The sequence below is a fragment of the Lethenteron reissneri genome, chromosome 6 (genome assembly GCF_015708825.2).
Source record: "Lethenteron reissneri isolate LAM-NWPU_2019-01 chromosome 6, ASM1570882v1, whole genome shotgun sequence".
Lineage (NCBI taxonomy): Eukaryota > Metazoa > Chordata > Hyperoartia > Petromyzontiformes > Petromyzontidae > Lethenteron > Lethenteron reissneri.
Window position 1 is genome coordinate 5565234 of NC_083784.1, and position 13782 is coordinate 5579015.

The window sequence follows — 13782 nt, forward strand, 5'->3', positions numbered from 1 at the left end:
CCAAACGACAAACGCTGTGATTGGTTACCACGCCGCGTCTCGTGCTCGAGTGGGCGGGGCTAAGCGAGCGTGGGGGAGGGGGGGGGCCACGGACTCGACCACGGGATTGGTTCGTTTTGCCTTAACGCGGCTCCCATTGGCTGATTACGGCGAGGTTCCGTGGGTGGGGGGGGGGAAGGGGCGTGGCCACGTGACACCACCCATGGGGGGGGGGGGGGAAAGAGGAAAGGGGGCTAAGCGAGCGTGGGGGAGGGGGGGGCCACGGGATTGGTTCGTTTTGCCTTAGCGCGGCTCCCATTGGCTGGTTACGGCAAGGTTCCGTGGGTGGGGGGGGGAAAGGGGCGTGGCCACGTGACACCACCCGTGGGGGAGGGAGGGGGTGAAAGAGGAAAGGGGGGGGGGCGCGCGCGGTAGGGGGGGGAACGAGACAGTCACGTGACGCGGCGGGACGACGCCATGGCGGAGGCGGTGGCAGACACTCGGCGTCTCCTCACGAAGCCCCAGGACCTCACGGACGCCTACGGGCCGCCAAGCAACTTCCTCGAGATCGACGTGAGCAGCCCGCAGACGGTGGGCGTGGGGCGCATTCGCTTCACGAGCTACGAGGTCCGCATGAAGGTGAGAGGCGGGAGAGGTCCGCGTCCCGTGGCCAGGCCTCGCCCATCGCGAGATCTGCTCCGTGAGGGGGGGCCCCGGTCCCCTGCCCCCTTTTCCTGGCCCCCCTATCTCAGACCCCCTAATCCCCATCGCATGCTTCTCCCCCCCCCCTTCCTTATACACTTCTCCAGGCCCGACAACCCCCTTCGCCTAGGCCCCCGGTCCGCTCTCTCGGACCCGTCAGGAGTCTCTGGCCTCTCGCTTGGGGATTCGGGATCTCCACTCAGGCCTCAAGGGCCCAATTCGGGATCATTATTGGGGTCCCTGGTCCTCCGCTGGGTCCCTCTGTCTCGCTTCCTGGGTTACCTGTCCACTGTTAGGTCCCCTCCTCCCCTAGAATCCAGGTTTCCTGTGGGAATCAGGACCCCCCCACTTAATCTCCCCTTCCCCTAGAATCAGGTTTCCTGTGGGAATCAGGACCCCCCCACTTAATCTCCCCCTCCCCTAGAATCAGGTTTCCTGTGGGGTTCAGGACCCCCCCCCAACTTCATCTCCCCCTCCCCTAGAATCCAGGTTTCCTGTGGGGTTCAGTACCCCCCCAACTTAATCTCCCCCTCCCCTAGAATCAGGTTTCCTGTGGGGTTCAGGACCCCCCCAACTTAATCTCCCCTTCCCCTAGAATCAGGTTTCCTGTGGGGTTCAGTACCCCCCCCCAACTTAATCTCCCCCTCCCCTAGAATCCAGGTTTCCTGTGGGGTTCAGGACCCCCCCAACTTAATCTCCCCCTCCCCTAGAATCCAGGTTTCCTGTGGGGTTCAGGACCCCCCCAACTTACTCTCCCCTAGAATCCAAGTTTTCTGTGGGGTTCAGGACCCCCCCAACTTAATCTCCCCGCTGCGTTTCCTTCCACCCGTCCCCCTCCTCCCCCGCAGACGAATTTGCCGATTTTCAAGCTAAAGGAGGCGACGGTGCGGAGGCGATACAGCGACTTTGAGTGGCTCAAGAACGAGCTGGAGAGGGACAGCAAGGTAGGGGGGGTCCCCTTTCGCACTAGGGTCCCTCACCCCCTATCAGGGTCCCCTTAGCACTGGACGGGGGGGGTGGGTTGCCCGTCTGGTCATGGACGCCCCTTTGCACTGGGAACTGGGCCCCAATTAAGTCGTTTTCGAGTGACCTGGGTAGCCAAATGACGAAATCAATAACGTGGATACATTAACAACACCGGAGCAAAATCCTCCAAATAAATAGAGTAAAACCAACCAAATGGAAATCGGAGCAAATATTTTTAAAAACTGCATATTTGTTAAGAGAAGATGCAACTAGAGAGTAGCTTTCGGAGATTCCACTGGTGAAGGATGCGGTGGAACGAGCGGATGTGATAAAAGAGGCACACGAGCAGAGTTGATGGAAAAGGAACAGCTGACCGCATGACGTCATGGGACTTGCTGTTTAGAAGAGGAGTGTGGCTCCTTAACACCCGGGGGGGGGGGGGTGCCTCTCTCACACTGGGGTTCTCTGCGTGGTCCGTCTTCCGCTTGATCCCCGGGGTGTCTCGTTTAAAGATTGTGGTCCCCCCGCTGCCCGGCAAGGCCTTCACTCGTCTGCTGCCCTTCCGCGGAGACGATGGGATCTTCGACGACAGCTTCATTCAGGAGCGGCGAAGCGGCCTGGAGCAATTCATCAACAAGTAAACCATGGAAGCATTCATAATTACAGTGACCTTCTGCGCAGGTCGGCGAATTTTTGGGTTGGGCCGTGTATTTCCTGCGGACTCCGCAGGAAATCAGCTGTGCCGCTATTGATGTTATAATTCTTGGGTTCGGCCGCGTAATGACGTGGCCAAATTTACGTTGTAAAAAACCCTCTTACGACCTGACATTGCCAAACAAATGTCGGTGTGTGTCCCACGTGATTTACACGCCAGTGATTACTGTTTCAGCTCGCTCGCTGGTCAGTTGAAGAACAATTATCACAACCAAATGTAGCAGTTAGATACGTGACATTTAACTTTAAACTGTGGCGTCTTAAGGAAAATCCAGGCAGTCTGTCCCAGCCCAGCCCAAACATACAAGCATCATTGGCTGCGGAAACCTGTTATATCTTGTAATGCTTTGCGCCCACGTCCCGTGCTCTCCCCACTTATTTCAACCCACTTTGCTGAGCGTGGTGAAGTTTGGCCAAATAAGCACCCACCAACCACGAGACGAGGCCAGGCCTTCGTGCAGCAGTGGATTGACAAAAGCCAAGGAGTTAGCGTTGGGGGTGTCAGGTCCCGACGTGGTCAAGCAGCATCTCAAGCTCCGCTAATCGCAACTTGTACGTTAGAGACTTCCGTGTCGAGCTGACATATGAGACCCTTAGGCTTGCTTATTTTCATACTCGGTGTCTACTAATAATAGAAAACTGCTGGTATGTCAACTCGAAAAACATGCCGCCTTAAAATTTCCCACTTGTCTCGGGAGGCCCCACAGTGTGTAAAAACGTTACGATTTTCGACCACAAGTTTGCCTGTCTTCTCGGCTCTAAAGAAGGACCATTGCCTGAAATGTCAGATATTTGTCAACCACAAGTCTGTTTAATGATAAGTGTATACCTGTGCACCACTACCAACAGTGCCTTAATATTTGTGCATCTGCTGATGTTTAGCATTAGCACTGCACGCAACTGATAGTAAAATCGGCGAGAGCTGCAGTATGGGGACACACACACGAGGACTGGAGTTTTCAGTTGAGATTCGCCGAGTGAAGCGGCATCGCAAATCCAGGTAGCGTGCAATTTTTTAATGATTCTCACGGGTGTGATGTAATGCCTGTACCATGAGCGCTGGGTGGCTAAAATGCCGCAAGTTGGCACAGTCTGGGGTATAGCTGGTGTATCTACCAGTCATCTCAGTCAGCCAACCCATGCCACCTTGGTCTGTCCCGAGACCACCTGTCAGCGAACCTTCGACACTCCACGTGGCCTCAAAGTGCACCTGGCCTGGCACAGGCACCGTGGTGATATCACTGTCACTTAGTGGCGAATGGTGGGTATTGGTACCATGAGCGGAAGAATCAATTGTAACCTGCAACATTTCTAAGAGTGGGTACAACTCGCAAACCTTAATGTTTGCGGGTTGGAAGTTGGTCGACTCGAATTGGTTATTTTCCAACATTCTTGCGGATGGTAGTGATGTAACATTAAAACATCCCTATATGAATCCAAAGACATGTATTACTCTTGTGATAAGGGCTTGAAGTCAGCTGGGTCGGTCTTGATCAATGACCTGGAAAATATATCCAGACCAGGCACACAACATCCAGTATTCCTGTTATCCTATGGCTATAGATACAAGCTATGTGCCACCTACTCCAATCTACCAGCCAGAAAATATTCAGTACGAGCTTAGGTCCTGCATGTTATCCTACACACGTCACGAGCAGGCGAGAATGTTATTCTAGATTTGAAGTTTTCATGACTGCAAGAATCCATACTCTTGGGTTCTTTCGGTAAAGTCACATAGGTGAAAAAAAAAAACTCACGACGTTTCGGGCGCAACACAAGCGGGCGCTTGTGTTGATGACGGGGGATTGTGTTGCGCCTGAAACATCGTGAAATTTTTTTTTTCACCTACGTGACTTACCGCAAGAATGTTAGTCGACAAATGGACCGCATCGTTACATGCCAAGCACTTGTGTTGTGACTTCCGTGCCACGCCGACCAGAACCTGACTAGATCTCCTGTGTGCTCACAGGATTGCCGGACACCCGCTGGCGCAGAATGAGCGCTGCCTTCACATGTTCCTGCAGGATGAGACCATCGATAAGGGATACGTGCCTGGCAAAGTGCGACAGACATAAGCCAGACGGAGCCCCCCCCCCTTCACCCTGCTCTCATTTCCCTCCATTATCATCGTCACCCTCATCACCAACGTTGTTATCGTTATGGAATCTGTCTCACTTTTGGCCACTACTGAGCTTTGTGCCATGGGGTTGAGGGTGTTTTTTTTCTTTCTAAACGCGTCTGACCGACATCCGTCGCATTCGCGCATTATCTCTTGTCGACGCTAACTTGGTCGAGAGCGAAGCCGTTTTCACGCGGAAAGTAAAACGACACTTATAGTCTCACGCACTTCTTCTTCGGTCGGCCGTCGATATTTTTTTATTGCAATTTATTTAGCCCTCGTAGATTATAACCGGATTTGCTGTAATGATGACGAATGTTGAAAAGAGTGTAGCTGTATTTACGATAGAGAAAACAAATCTTTCACGACGACGCTCTGGAGCCCAACTTTAATGTACAAAATAACCAAAAGTCATACGCTGCTTTACAGATCCTCCTAATATGCATTATATTGTCATTTAAATAAAGTAATCACGCTGTGGAGACTTTGTGGATTGCTGTAGCTGTGATGGACTTGATAGAAGGGGGGTCTTTGTTTAACGACACCGCCACTAACAAGCCACGCCAAGCTGCCCGGGACTGCCACCACCCACCCTGAGGACCACTCATGTACAGACAACACTTTTATTCCCTTGTCCAATGGTTTATTCTCACCTTCCTGTAAACGTCGAACAAATACAGTATTTCTGTGGACGTTGGGCTTTTTATTCTCGTGCCTGGGAGAGGGGGATTGTCACGGTGCAGGACTTGATAACGAGGGCTTGAGAAGGCCTTCCTTCAGTAGTGGGTTGATCATGGCTTACAAGGACTCGGATAATGTGGGGCTGAGGTTACCGTCCTGATCGCCTTCAAGGTTTATCTGTGCTGTGGCTGCCTGTTGGGTTACAAATTGCTGCTTTGGGGACTTTGCCACTGGCCTTGACCGACTGGCATTGCTATTGCTTCCGCGCATGTGACTGCTGCCTGCCTTGTTCTTACATCGAGATGGTTAATGGAATTGGCCCAGCATCCCAATGTAACCGCATCTTCCTCAAAATAAAGACATGAGAGTAAGCCTTTCTTGGTTAAATTAGGGGCATTGTCGTCGTCGCTCAGCTGCACCTTTTAAATATCGTGACGCACGAAGATGTAGGTGGATGTGTCGGTGCCGATTGCCCAACACTTTATTTTTGGCGACTTCTCTCGCATAAAACAGGCAGAGGAAGAATGTGAGCACCGCCCATTTATTTTCAGCAACCAGAGGTTTATTCCAGCAAAGTCTTTCGAGGTGGATGGTACATATTACTGTGCCCCGGACACCACATCCAGTATAACTCTGACTAGTCACGTACCACCACGTCCAGCCTAGCAGGGACCTGGAAAATGTTCCATGAGAATCTGGCAACGAATAGTTGAGTTGTAAGCGATGAATGGAACACGCCTTCAGTAACAAAAGTAGCGGGCAGCATCGGCCTCAACTGCGTGCTGCGAACGTCGCTGTCTGGGGGGGGGGGGGTCATGCGGACTCTGCACTCTCCAGGATGCTGCTCTTTTTCTCGAAGTATTCTCGGAACCAGGCGATGTGCTCGCGCTTCTGCGCGACGGTCAAGTATGGGTTCTTGGAGAGCCCCGTGACGACGAGCTGCATGAAGTGACGCACGGGCCCCGAGGAGGGGAACTCGGCGAGGTGACGCTCCAGGAAGACGTGCTCGTGGAACGGCACCGCCTCCTCCTCTTCCAGCCCTGGGCCACGTGGCGCAGAGGGACACCAGCACACGGCATTGATACGACACTCGAAGGGGAAGACAAACAAAAACCCATGTGTATCGCATTAAAGTGCCACTAATCCTGACCAAACACCGCACCAACTCTCGCGTGCCAGCACCGCATGACGGAACTTCGCCGCACATCAACCCACATGCCTCATCTCGTGTGGAAACCCTGTGCACCACACACAAAGCTCTTAACACCACTAACACCACACTACAACTCCCCACGCAAATTCCACACTTTAATTGCAAACTCTATCCTCGAAGACTAACCTTACACAAACCCACACACCCCACAAGTGACCCTCAAAATACTCGATTCGTACATCAATCAATCCTGCACTCCGCAGCATCGCAAAAATCTGCAGTGACAGAGTGGGGCTCCTGATGAACAGCAAGATCTTGGGCTGCACCTGAGAAGTGCCACTGAGTTTGTGCCAAGACGGCTCTGGATGGGTGCAGTTATTGGAGGAGCAAAACTTGCGAATAATAACCTATTATAATGATGACATAAGCAGATAATACACTTTCCCATGTGTTCATGAAAAATAAAATTATCTTTACACATCCTATCAGACACATGGCCTTCAGGAGCATAGTTTTAATACAAGGAAAACTGCACTGGTTTTGATATTCAGTGTCTCATCAGCAGTCCGGCTTGCTTAACCAATCCGCCATACGTTTATAGGCAACAAGGATCGGCTGCGAGACGTGGGTCCTGTCTTCTTGGTTCTTTCGGTCAAGTCACGTAGAATGGAAATAATAAGGATCTCAAAGTTATGTGGAATCCCTCCCCGTAGAGGCGGTTACTTGACCGAAAGAACCAAGAAGATGAATCCCTGCAGTCACGAAAGCTTTAAAACGTAGGTCCTGATTCGATGCAAATCTGAGTTATGGGGGACGCAGGAGATGCTCTCCATAGCCTGGGCTCATGGCTCCCCTTGGAGCTTGGATACTGTGGCCGGCGCAGACCGCGATGCGAGCACTCACCCTGCTCATTGTTCACTGGATAGAGCCACAGCTTCCCTTCCTCTGTCCACTGGATCATCTCCTCGAAACCGTTGCGTGGCGCGTGGCTCACTGTTGCAGCGATGGCGCTCTCCTGCTCCAGCTCCCAGAGCGTCGGCTCAAACGCTGCGCAGGAAACGCAACGGGGTCACCAGGGCCGGCACCCACGTGTGGGCGCGTGTGTGTGTGTGCGTAGTGGGGAGCGACAGTGTAGCGGTTAGCGCGCTGCGCTATGAACCCAGCGACATGGGCTCGATTCCCGCTCACGGCCAACACCAGTGACGATTATCTGAACCGGTCCCGGGCCTCCCCTAGGTGTGTAAACATTGTCACCAGGGAGACAAAGGCGGTCGGGCGTGGTGCTGGCCACCCACCCCCTCATGTACCGTTCCGGCCTTCATAGGTGCTCGCTAACAGCACTTGCCCCTACAGTCTGTTAAGGCTATATGGGGGATCTTAGTGTGTGCGTAAGGCATCACGCGGCGGTGCCCCTTTGCCCACTGGCGCGGCTCAGGAGGCGCCAGGTTGTTTTCCACTGCAGAGGCCGAGTCGTGTCGCCTATATGATGCGCAGTCATTAAAATAATTAATCGCGCTCCTGGCTCAGATTCTTGCCCAAGCCAGATTCTGATGGGCTTTTGAGGCCAGGGTGTTACAGTTTGGTTCTGGTTCAACTCAGAGGTGCATACGTACGGTGCGAAAGAAGTTCAACATACACGTTACAGAACACCGTGGTGCCTTACACAACACAGGAGTCTTGTATCGATCCACCCCCTAGCAGATCGAGATTTGCTGCGGAGGCGTGCAGTGTAAATGATGATGACCAGATGAATTGTCGCGTTTCATATCCGAGAATGTTTTTCATGCTGTGAGCGCCTCTAGTGGCCACAGAGGTCACATGACCCAGCCACATACAAATCTAACAGCTTCCTACGGCACAGCCATTGCATGCCGATGAACCATCGCGCGTCACCACGCGGGTTCAAATGGACTAATGGCCGGGGGGGTGGAGGTCAGTGCCATGATGCGGTCTGGAGACCCAGCACCGGTTACGCACCCTGCTGCTGCTGCTGCTGCTGCTCGCCGCTGGCGGCGATGGCGTCGTCGCGTGGCAGCTCTCTGAAGATGTTGAGATGCCGCCTTGCCAAGCGCTTGTTGAACCTGCAAAGCAGCGAGGGCACGATCAGTGAGACCGCCTGCAGAACACGCGTACGGCTATTGAACACCGACAGCAGTGGCACACCGACTCCCAAGCTCCAACGTCACGCACACGAGCATTACAACGGCCATCGACAATTGCTACGAGGGGACGGTGACGTCACCACGGCGATTGTGCCAGGCTCGGTACATTTTGGGCCTGGCTTCGGAAAGCTCGCTGGTAGGTCACGGAACAGACTGAAGATGACTGGCAGATGCACCATCTGCACTGTGCCACCTCGCCGTGTATTGGCCGTCATCGCGAGAGTCGCAGACGCGCGTGCCTATGTGCACCACCCCCGGCCGCACCTTTGAATGAGTTCTTCGTTGGCTTCCCTCTTGTGCTGGTGGCTCTGGAAGCCCTGCCAGTCCTCGTCGAAGCGAATCTGGTTCATGGACTGCGAAGGGGTGCTGCTCTTCCGCGAGACCCGCATTGCCGAGATGATGTCACTGCACACACGGCGACATGCCAAGCTCACGGGCATGACGTGTACTCACAGACACCTGCTCCACAAAGACACTCGTGTACACACACACGGGAGCTGTCGCCAGCGGGGTATGACGTGGGCAGCGGTGGCGCGGTCGTCACTGGTTATTACCGCGGTGATGAATGTAGCGCCCTCTAGTGGCAACAGGCGCCACTTTGACATTTTCATACAAGGTCTACGAATCAAAAACAAAGAATCCTTACACGTTCATCAATTAATGGACGTACTTATACGCCCATAGTGAATAATCCACTTGACTGGTAAAATCCAAGTCAGGTAGCTTTCATCTCCCCCCCCGACCCCCGTTTGCGATGGCAAGGCATGACCTATGTGATTCTTATGAATGACCCCACGACCCCACGTGCCTCAGGCTGCCGAGGTCGCCCCGGCGTGCCGCGTCGCTCTGGGCCTCGTGCTGTCGCAGCTGATCCAGGAGTTCCGACTCCGTCTCCTCACGGCGCCCAGGGACGTCCTCCGCTACGGCGCGGGCAGCGGCAGCCAGCGGCGGCGGCACAGGCCTGCAGTGGATAGAGCATGGTAATCGCTCACCGCTCACTCACCACTCAATCTCTGCTCACCATTCACTACTCAATCACCGCTCACTCATCACTCATTGTTTATTACTATATTATCATGAGCAGTTCACTGTGAAACTAACAATGGACGATGATATCCTATCCAGGATAGCCTCGAAACTGCTGCAGAAGGCTCCTGCTACGTGGAGATGTTCGGGCTAATTCCATTACCGCGATGGGTTGACAGCTATGGAATGTCATTGTGCCATTTTTTTAGATTATTTATAGACGTTTAAATATCCAACTAAGTTATTCCTGACGCACGCGTTCATCGTTTTAAGATACACTTCATCTCGCGCAGTACAATCAAGTTTGTTCCTACGAGAGGATTTTGCCACGAGGCGTGGTGAGGAACAGCCCTCGGCCACCACCGCGCTCCCATCCACACGCCTGGACCATCTCCCCCTCCCCCGGGAGCCCCCACCACCTCCCAGGGACCCCCCCCCCGGGAACCACTCTCACCTCGGGACCCCCCCACACCCCCAGGACCCCCCACCACCTCCCCGGGACCCCACCCCCCACGACCCCCCCCCCCCACCCCGGGAGCCACTCTCACCTCGGGACCTCCATCCCCTCTCAGGGACCCCCCCTCCGGGAGCCTCCACCACCCCCCCCAGGACCCCCCCCCCACGACCCCCCCTCACCACGACCCCCACCCCCCACAACCCCCCCCCACCCCCCCGGGAGCCACTCTCACCTCGGGACCCCCACCCCCTCCCAGGGACCCCCCCCCTGGACCTCCCCTTCGGACCCCCCCTCCGGAAGCCCCCACCACCCCCCCCCCAGGACCCCCCCCCCCCCACGACCCCCCCCCTCACCACGACCCCCACCCCCCCATGACCCCCCCCCCACCCCCCGGGAGCCACTCTCACCTCGGCGCCGCTCTCTGCCGCTCGCCGCCGCCCTCCGTGGCGGGCGGCGGCCGGAGCGGTCGCTTCGTGCGCACCTCCACCCGCATGGAGCCCAGCACGCTCAGCAGCCGCTCCTCGGGGGAGCCTCCTCCTCCTTCTCCTCCTCCTTGTCCTCCTCCCACTCCTCCTTCTCCTCCTCCTCCTTGTCCTCCTCCCACTCCTCCTTCTCCTCCCGCAGTGGTCGACACACGACGGCGAGCAGCCCACAGGCCCCTGGCAGCAGGAACATCACACGCGGGCTAGAGGCCACGTACTAAGGACAAACACCCCCCCCGACCCCGTACAGCTCTAAACAGACTCATCTTCTTGCTTCTTTCTTCTTTCGGTAAAGTCACGTAGAAGGGAGATAATAAAATAATAAAAATACAAGATCATAAAATACAATTCTCACGACGTTTCGGCCACAAAGCAAGCAGCCGTCCTCAGGTGAAGAACAGGTGAAGAACACTTGATGCAGTAATTTTAGCTGTGATGGTCCCACCTGATGACGGAGACTTGTGTTGCCTCCGAAACGTCGTGATTTATTATTTTATTTCCATTATTAACTTTTAATTAAATTTTTTACCTACGTGACTTTACCGAAAAACCCTAAGAGTATGTGAAGAACAGGTCTTTCCGACAGACCTGTTCTTCACCTGAGGACGGCTACTTGCGTTGTGGCCGAAACGTCGTGAGAATTTTATCTTATTATGTTATATTTTTATTATTTTATTATTTCCCTTCTACGTGACTTTACCGAAAGAACCAAGAAGATGAATCCCTGCAGCCACGAAAGCTTTAAATCGAAATGTAAACAGACTGTTGTTGCAATCAGTGTTAGCAGTGGTGGTGGTGCTGCCAGCATCACCCCCGGCAGTGTCAGCTCCGCTAACGCTGAGAGATGTCACCGCACCGACTCAAGTAATCGATAGAGAAGGTCCATGACCAGTTCAGATATTCCTCATCGATTTGTTGACCGTGGCCCAGTGCGCGCACCACTACCCCCCCCGGCTCCCCACACACGGACACGCGCATTCACAACCGATACCCCCCCCAAATTTTTATCTCCCAATTGTCAATATCGTTCTGCAGTCACAAACGTCCCTGAAGTAATCGATACGCCGTGACCCCCCCGCCCCCCCAATCTTCTTCCCCGCCTGGGTCACACGCCGCGTGATGGCCACGAGGTAGGAGGAGGTCATCTGGAGACACGAGGGGGGCACACGAAGGATTACGACGCAGAGCCACGTGGACCCCCTGGGACACCCCCTGAGACACCAAGAGACACCCAGGGACACCCAGAGACACCCAGAGACACCAAGAGACACCCAGGGACACCCAGAGACACCCAGGGACACCACACCAGAGACACCCAGAGACACCAAGAGACACCCAGAGACATCAAGAGACACCCAGAGACACCAAGAGACACCCAGAGACACCAAGAGACACCCAGGGACACCCAGAGACACCCAGAGACACCAAGAGACACCCAGGGACACCCAGAGACACCCAGGGACACCACACCAGAGACACCCAGAGACACCAAGAGACACCCAGAGACATCAAGAGACACCCAGAGACACCAAGAGACACCCAGAGACCAGACACCCAGGACACCCAGAGACACCAAGAGACACCAAGAGACACCAAGAGACACCCAGGGACACCACACCAGAGACACCCAGAGACACCAAGAGACACCAGAGACATCAAGAGACACCCAGAGACACCAAGAACACTCAGAGACACCAAGAGACACCCAGGGACACCCAGGGACACCCAGGGACACCCAGAGACACCCAGAGACACCAAGAGACACCAAGAGACACCCAGGGACACCCAGAGACACCCAGAGACACCAAGAGACACCCAGGGACACCCAGAGACACCCAGAGACACCCAGGGACACCACACCAGAGACACCCAGAGACACCCAGAGACATCAAGAGACACCCAGAGACACCAAGAGACACCCAGAGACACCAAGAGACACCCAGGGACACCCAGAGACACCCAGAGACACCAAGAGACACCAAGAGACCCAGGGACACCCAGAGACACCCAGGGACACCCAGAGACACCCAGAGACACCAAGGGACACCCAGAGACACCCAGAGACACCCAGAGACACCCAGGGACACCCAGAGACACCCAGAGACACCCAGAGACACCCAGGGACCCCCAGAGACACCAAGAGACACCCAGGGACACCCAGAGACACCAAGGGACACCCAGAGACACCCAGGGACACCCAGAGACACCCAGGGACACCCAGAGACACCCAGAGACACCAAGATACACCCAGAGACACCCAGGGACCCCCAGAGACACCAAGAGACACCCAGGGACACCAAGAGACACCAAGAGACACCCAGAGACACCCCCCACGGGATCTCTCTCTCTCACCCGTCCGCCCAGGCCGCCACGAGGCCACGCTCCGCATCACCTCCCCGGGCCCCGCATCGCACGTGCGTTCGCGCCGCGTGGCCCAGTAGCATCGCCCTCATCGCCATCCTCATCCTCGCCATCGACATCCTTCCTCGGGGTCCCAGCGCCCGCTCTGCAACGCGCCCGCCGCGACTCGCACCAAGTCCACGCGCGTTGGGACCCCCCCCAGAGGTCGGACTCTCGCACTCGCCCAACATGGCGGCCGCGTGCCTCAAGCTCCCTGTGCCGACAACTCACCCAACATGGCGGGCGGGCGTGACGTCATGTTACAAATTCTTAGACTTAGCGGGCGTGACGTCATGTTACGTGTTGCCTCCGAAACGTCGTGATCTTTATTTTATTTTATTATTTTTATTAATTTTGATGTTTTACCTACGTGACTTTACCGAAAACACCTAAGAATATGATTCCTTGCAGTCACGAAAGCTTCAAGTCTAGAATGTTACAAATACTTAGACATAGCGGGCGTGACGTCATGTTACGTGTTGCCTCCGAAACGTCGTGATCTTTATTTTATTTTATTATTTTTATTAATTTTGATGTTTTACCTACGTGACTTTACCGAAAACACCTAAGAATATGATTCCTTGCAGTCACGAAAGCTTCAAGTCTAGAATGTTACAAATACTTAGACATAGCGGGCGTGACGTCATGTTACGTGTTGCCTCCGAAACGTCGTGATCTTTATTTTATTTTATTATTTTTATTAATTTTGATGTTTTACCTACGTGACTTTACCGAAAACACCTAAGAATATGATTCCTTGCAGTCACGAAAGATTCAAGTCTAGAATGTTACAAATACTTAGACATAGCGGGCGTGACGTCATGTTACAAATTCTTTCCAGATTTGAAGCTTTCGTGACTGCGAGGATTCATACTCTTAGGTTTTTTTTCAGTAAAGTCACGTAGGTAAACATTTTTACATTTATAAAAGTAAAATAAAAC

At 54.2% G+C, this 13782-nt stretch overlaps 2 protein-coding genes across 4 annotated transcripts; one reads left to right on the forward strand and one right to left on the reverse strand.

Moving 5' to 3' along the window:
* The first annotated feature begins 410 nt into the window (after positions 1-410).
* Positions 411-4960, forward strand: SNX3 (sorting nexin 3). Its single transcript, XM_061570959.1, has 4 exons — positions 411-618; positions 1530-1625; positions 2160-2284; positions 4331-4960. The coding sequence occupies exons 1-4, from the start codon at positions 457-459 to the stop codon at positions 4434-4436; spliced, it is 489 nt and encodes a 162-aa protein (XP_061426943.1). The 5' UTR covers positions 411-456; the 3' UTR covers positions 4437-4960.
* A 728-nt stretch (positions 4961-5688) lies between these two features.
* Positions 5689-13059, reverse strand: MRPS31 (mitochondrial ribosomal protein S31). Of its 3 annotated transcripts, none has more exons than XM_061570947.1 (7): positions 12794-13059; positions 10367-10618; positions 9285-9437; positions 8741-8881; positions 8302-8395; positions 7218-7362; positions 5689-6201 (listed from the first exon to the last, which is right to left on the reverse strand). In XM_061570947.1, exons 1-7 carry the CDS (start codon positions 13030-13032, stop codon positions 5975-5977), a joined length of 1251 nt encoding a protein of 416 aa, XP_061426931.1. In that variant the 5' UTR covers positions 13033-13059; the 3' UTR covers positions 5689-5974. The 3 variants fall into 3 exon arrangements, with proteins under 3 accessions (XP_061426931.1, XP_061426926.1, XP_061426916.1); XM_061570942.1 differs by having other exon boundaries at positions 8296-8395; XM_061570932.1 differs by having other exon boundaries at positions 7218-7361; positions 8292-8395.
* Between the last annotated feature and the right edge of the window lie 723 nt (positions 13060-13782).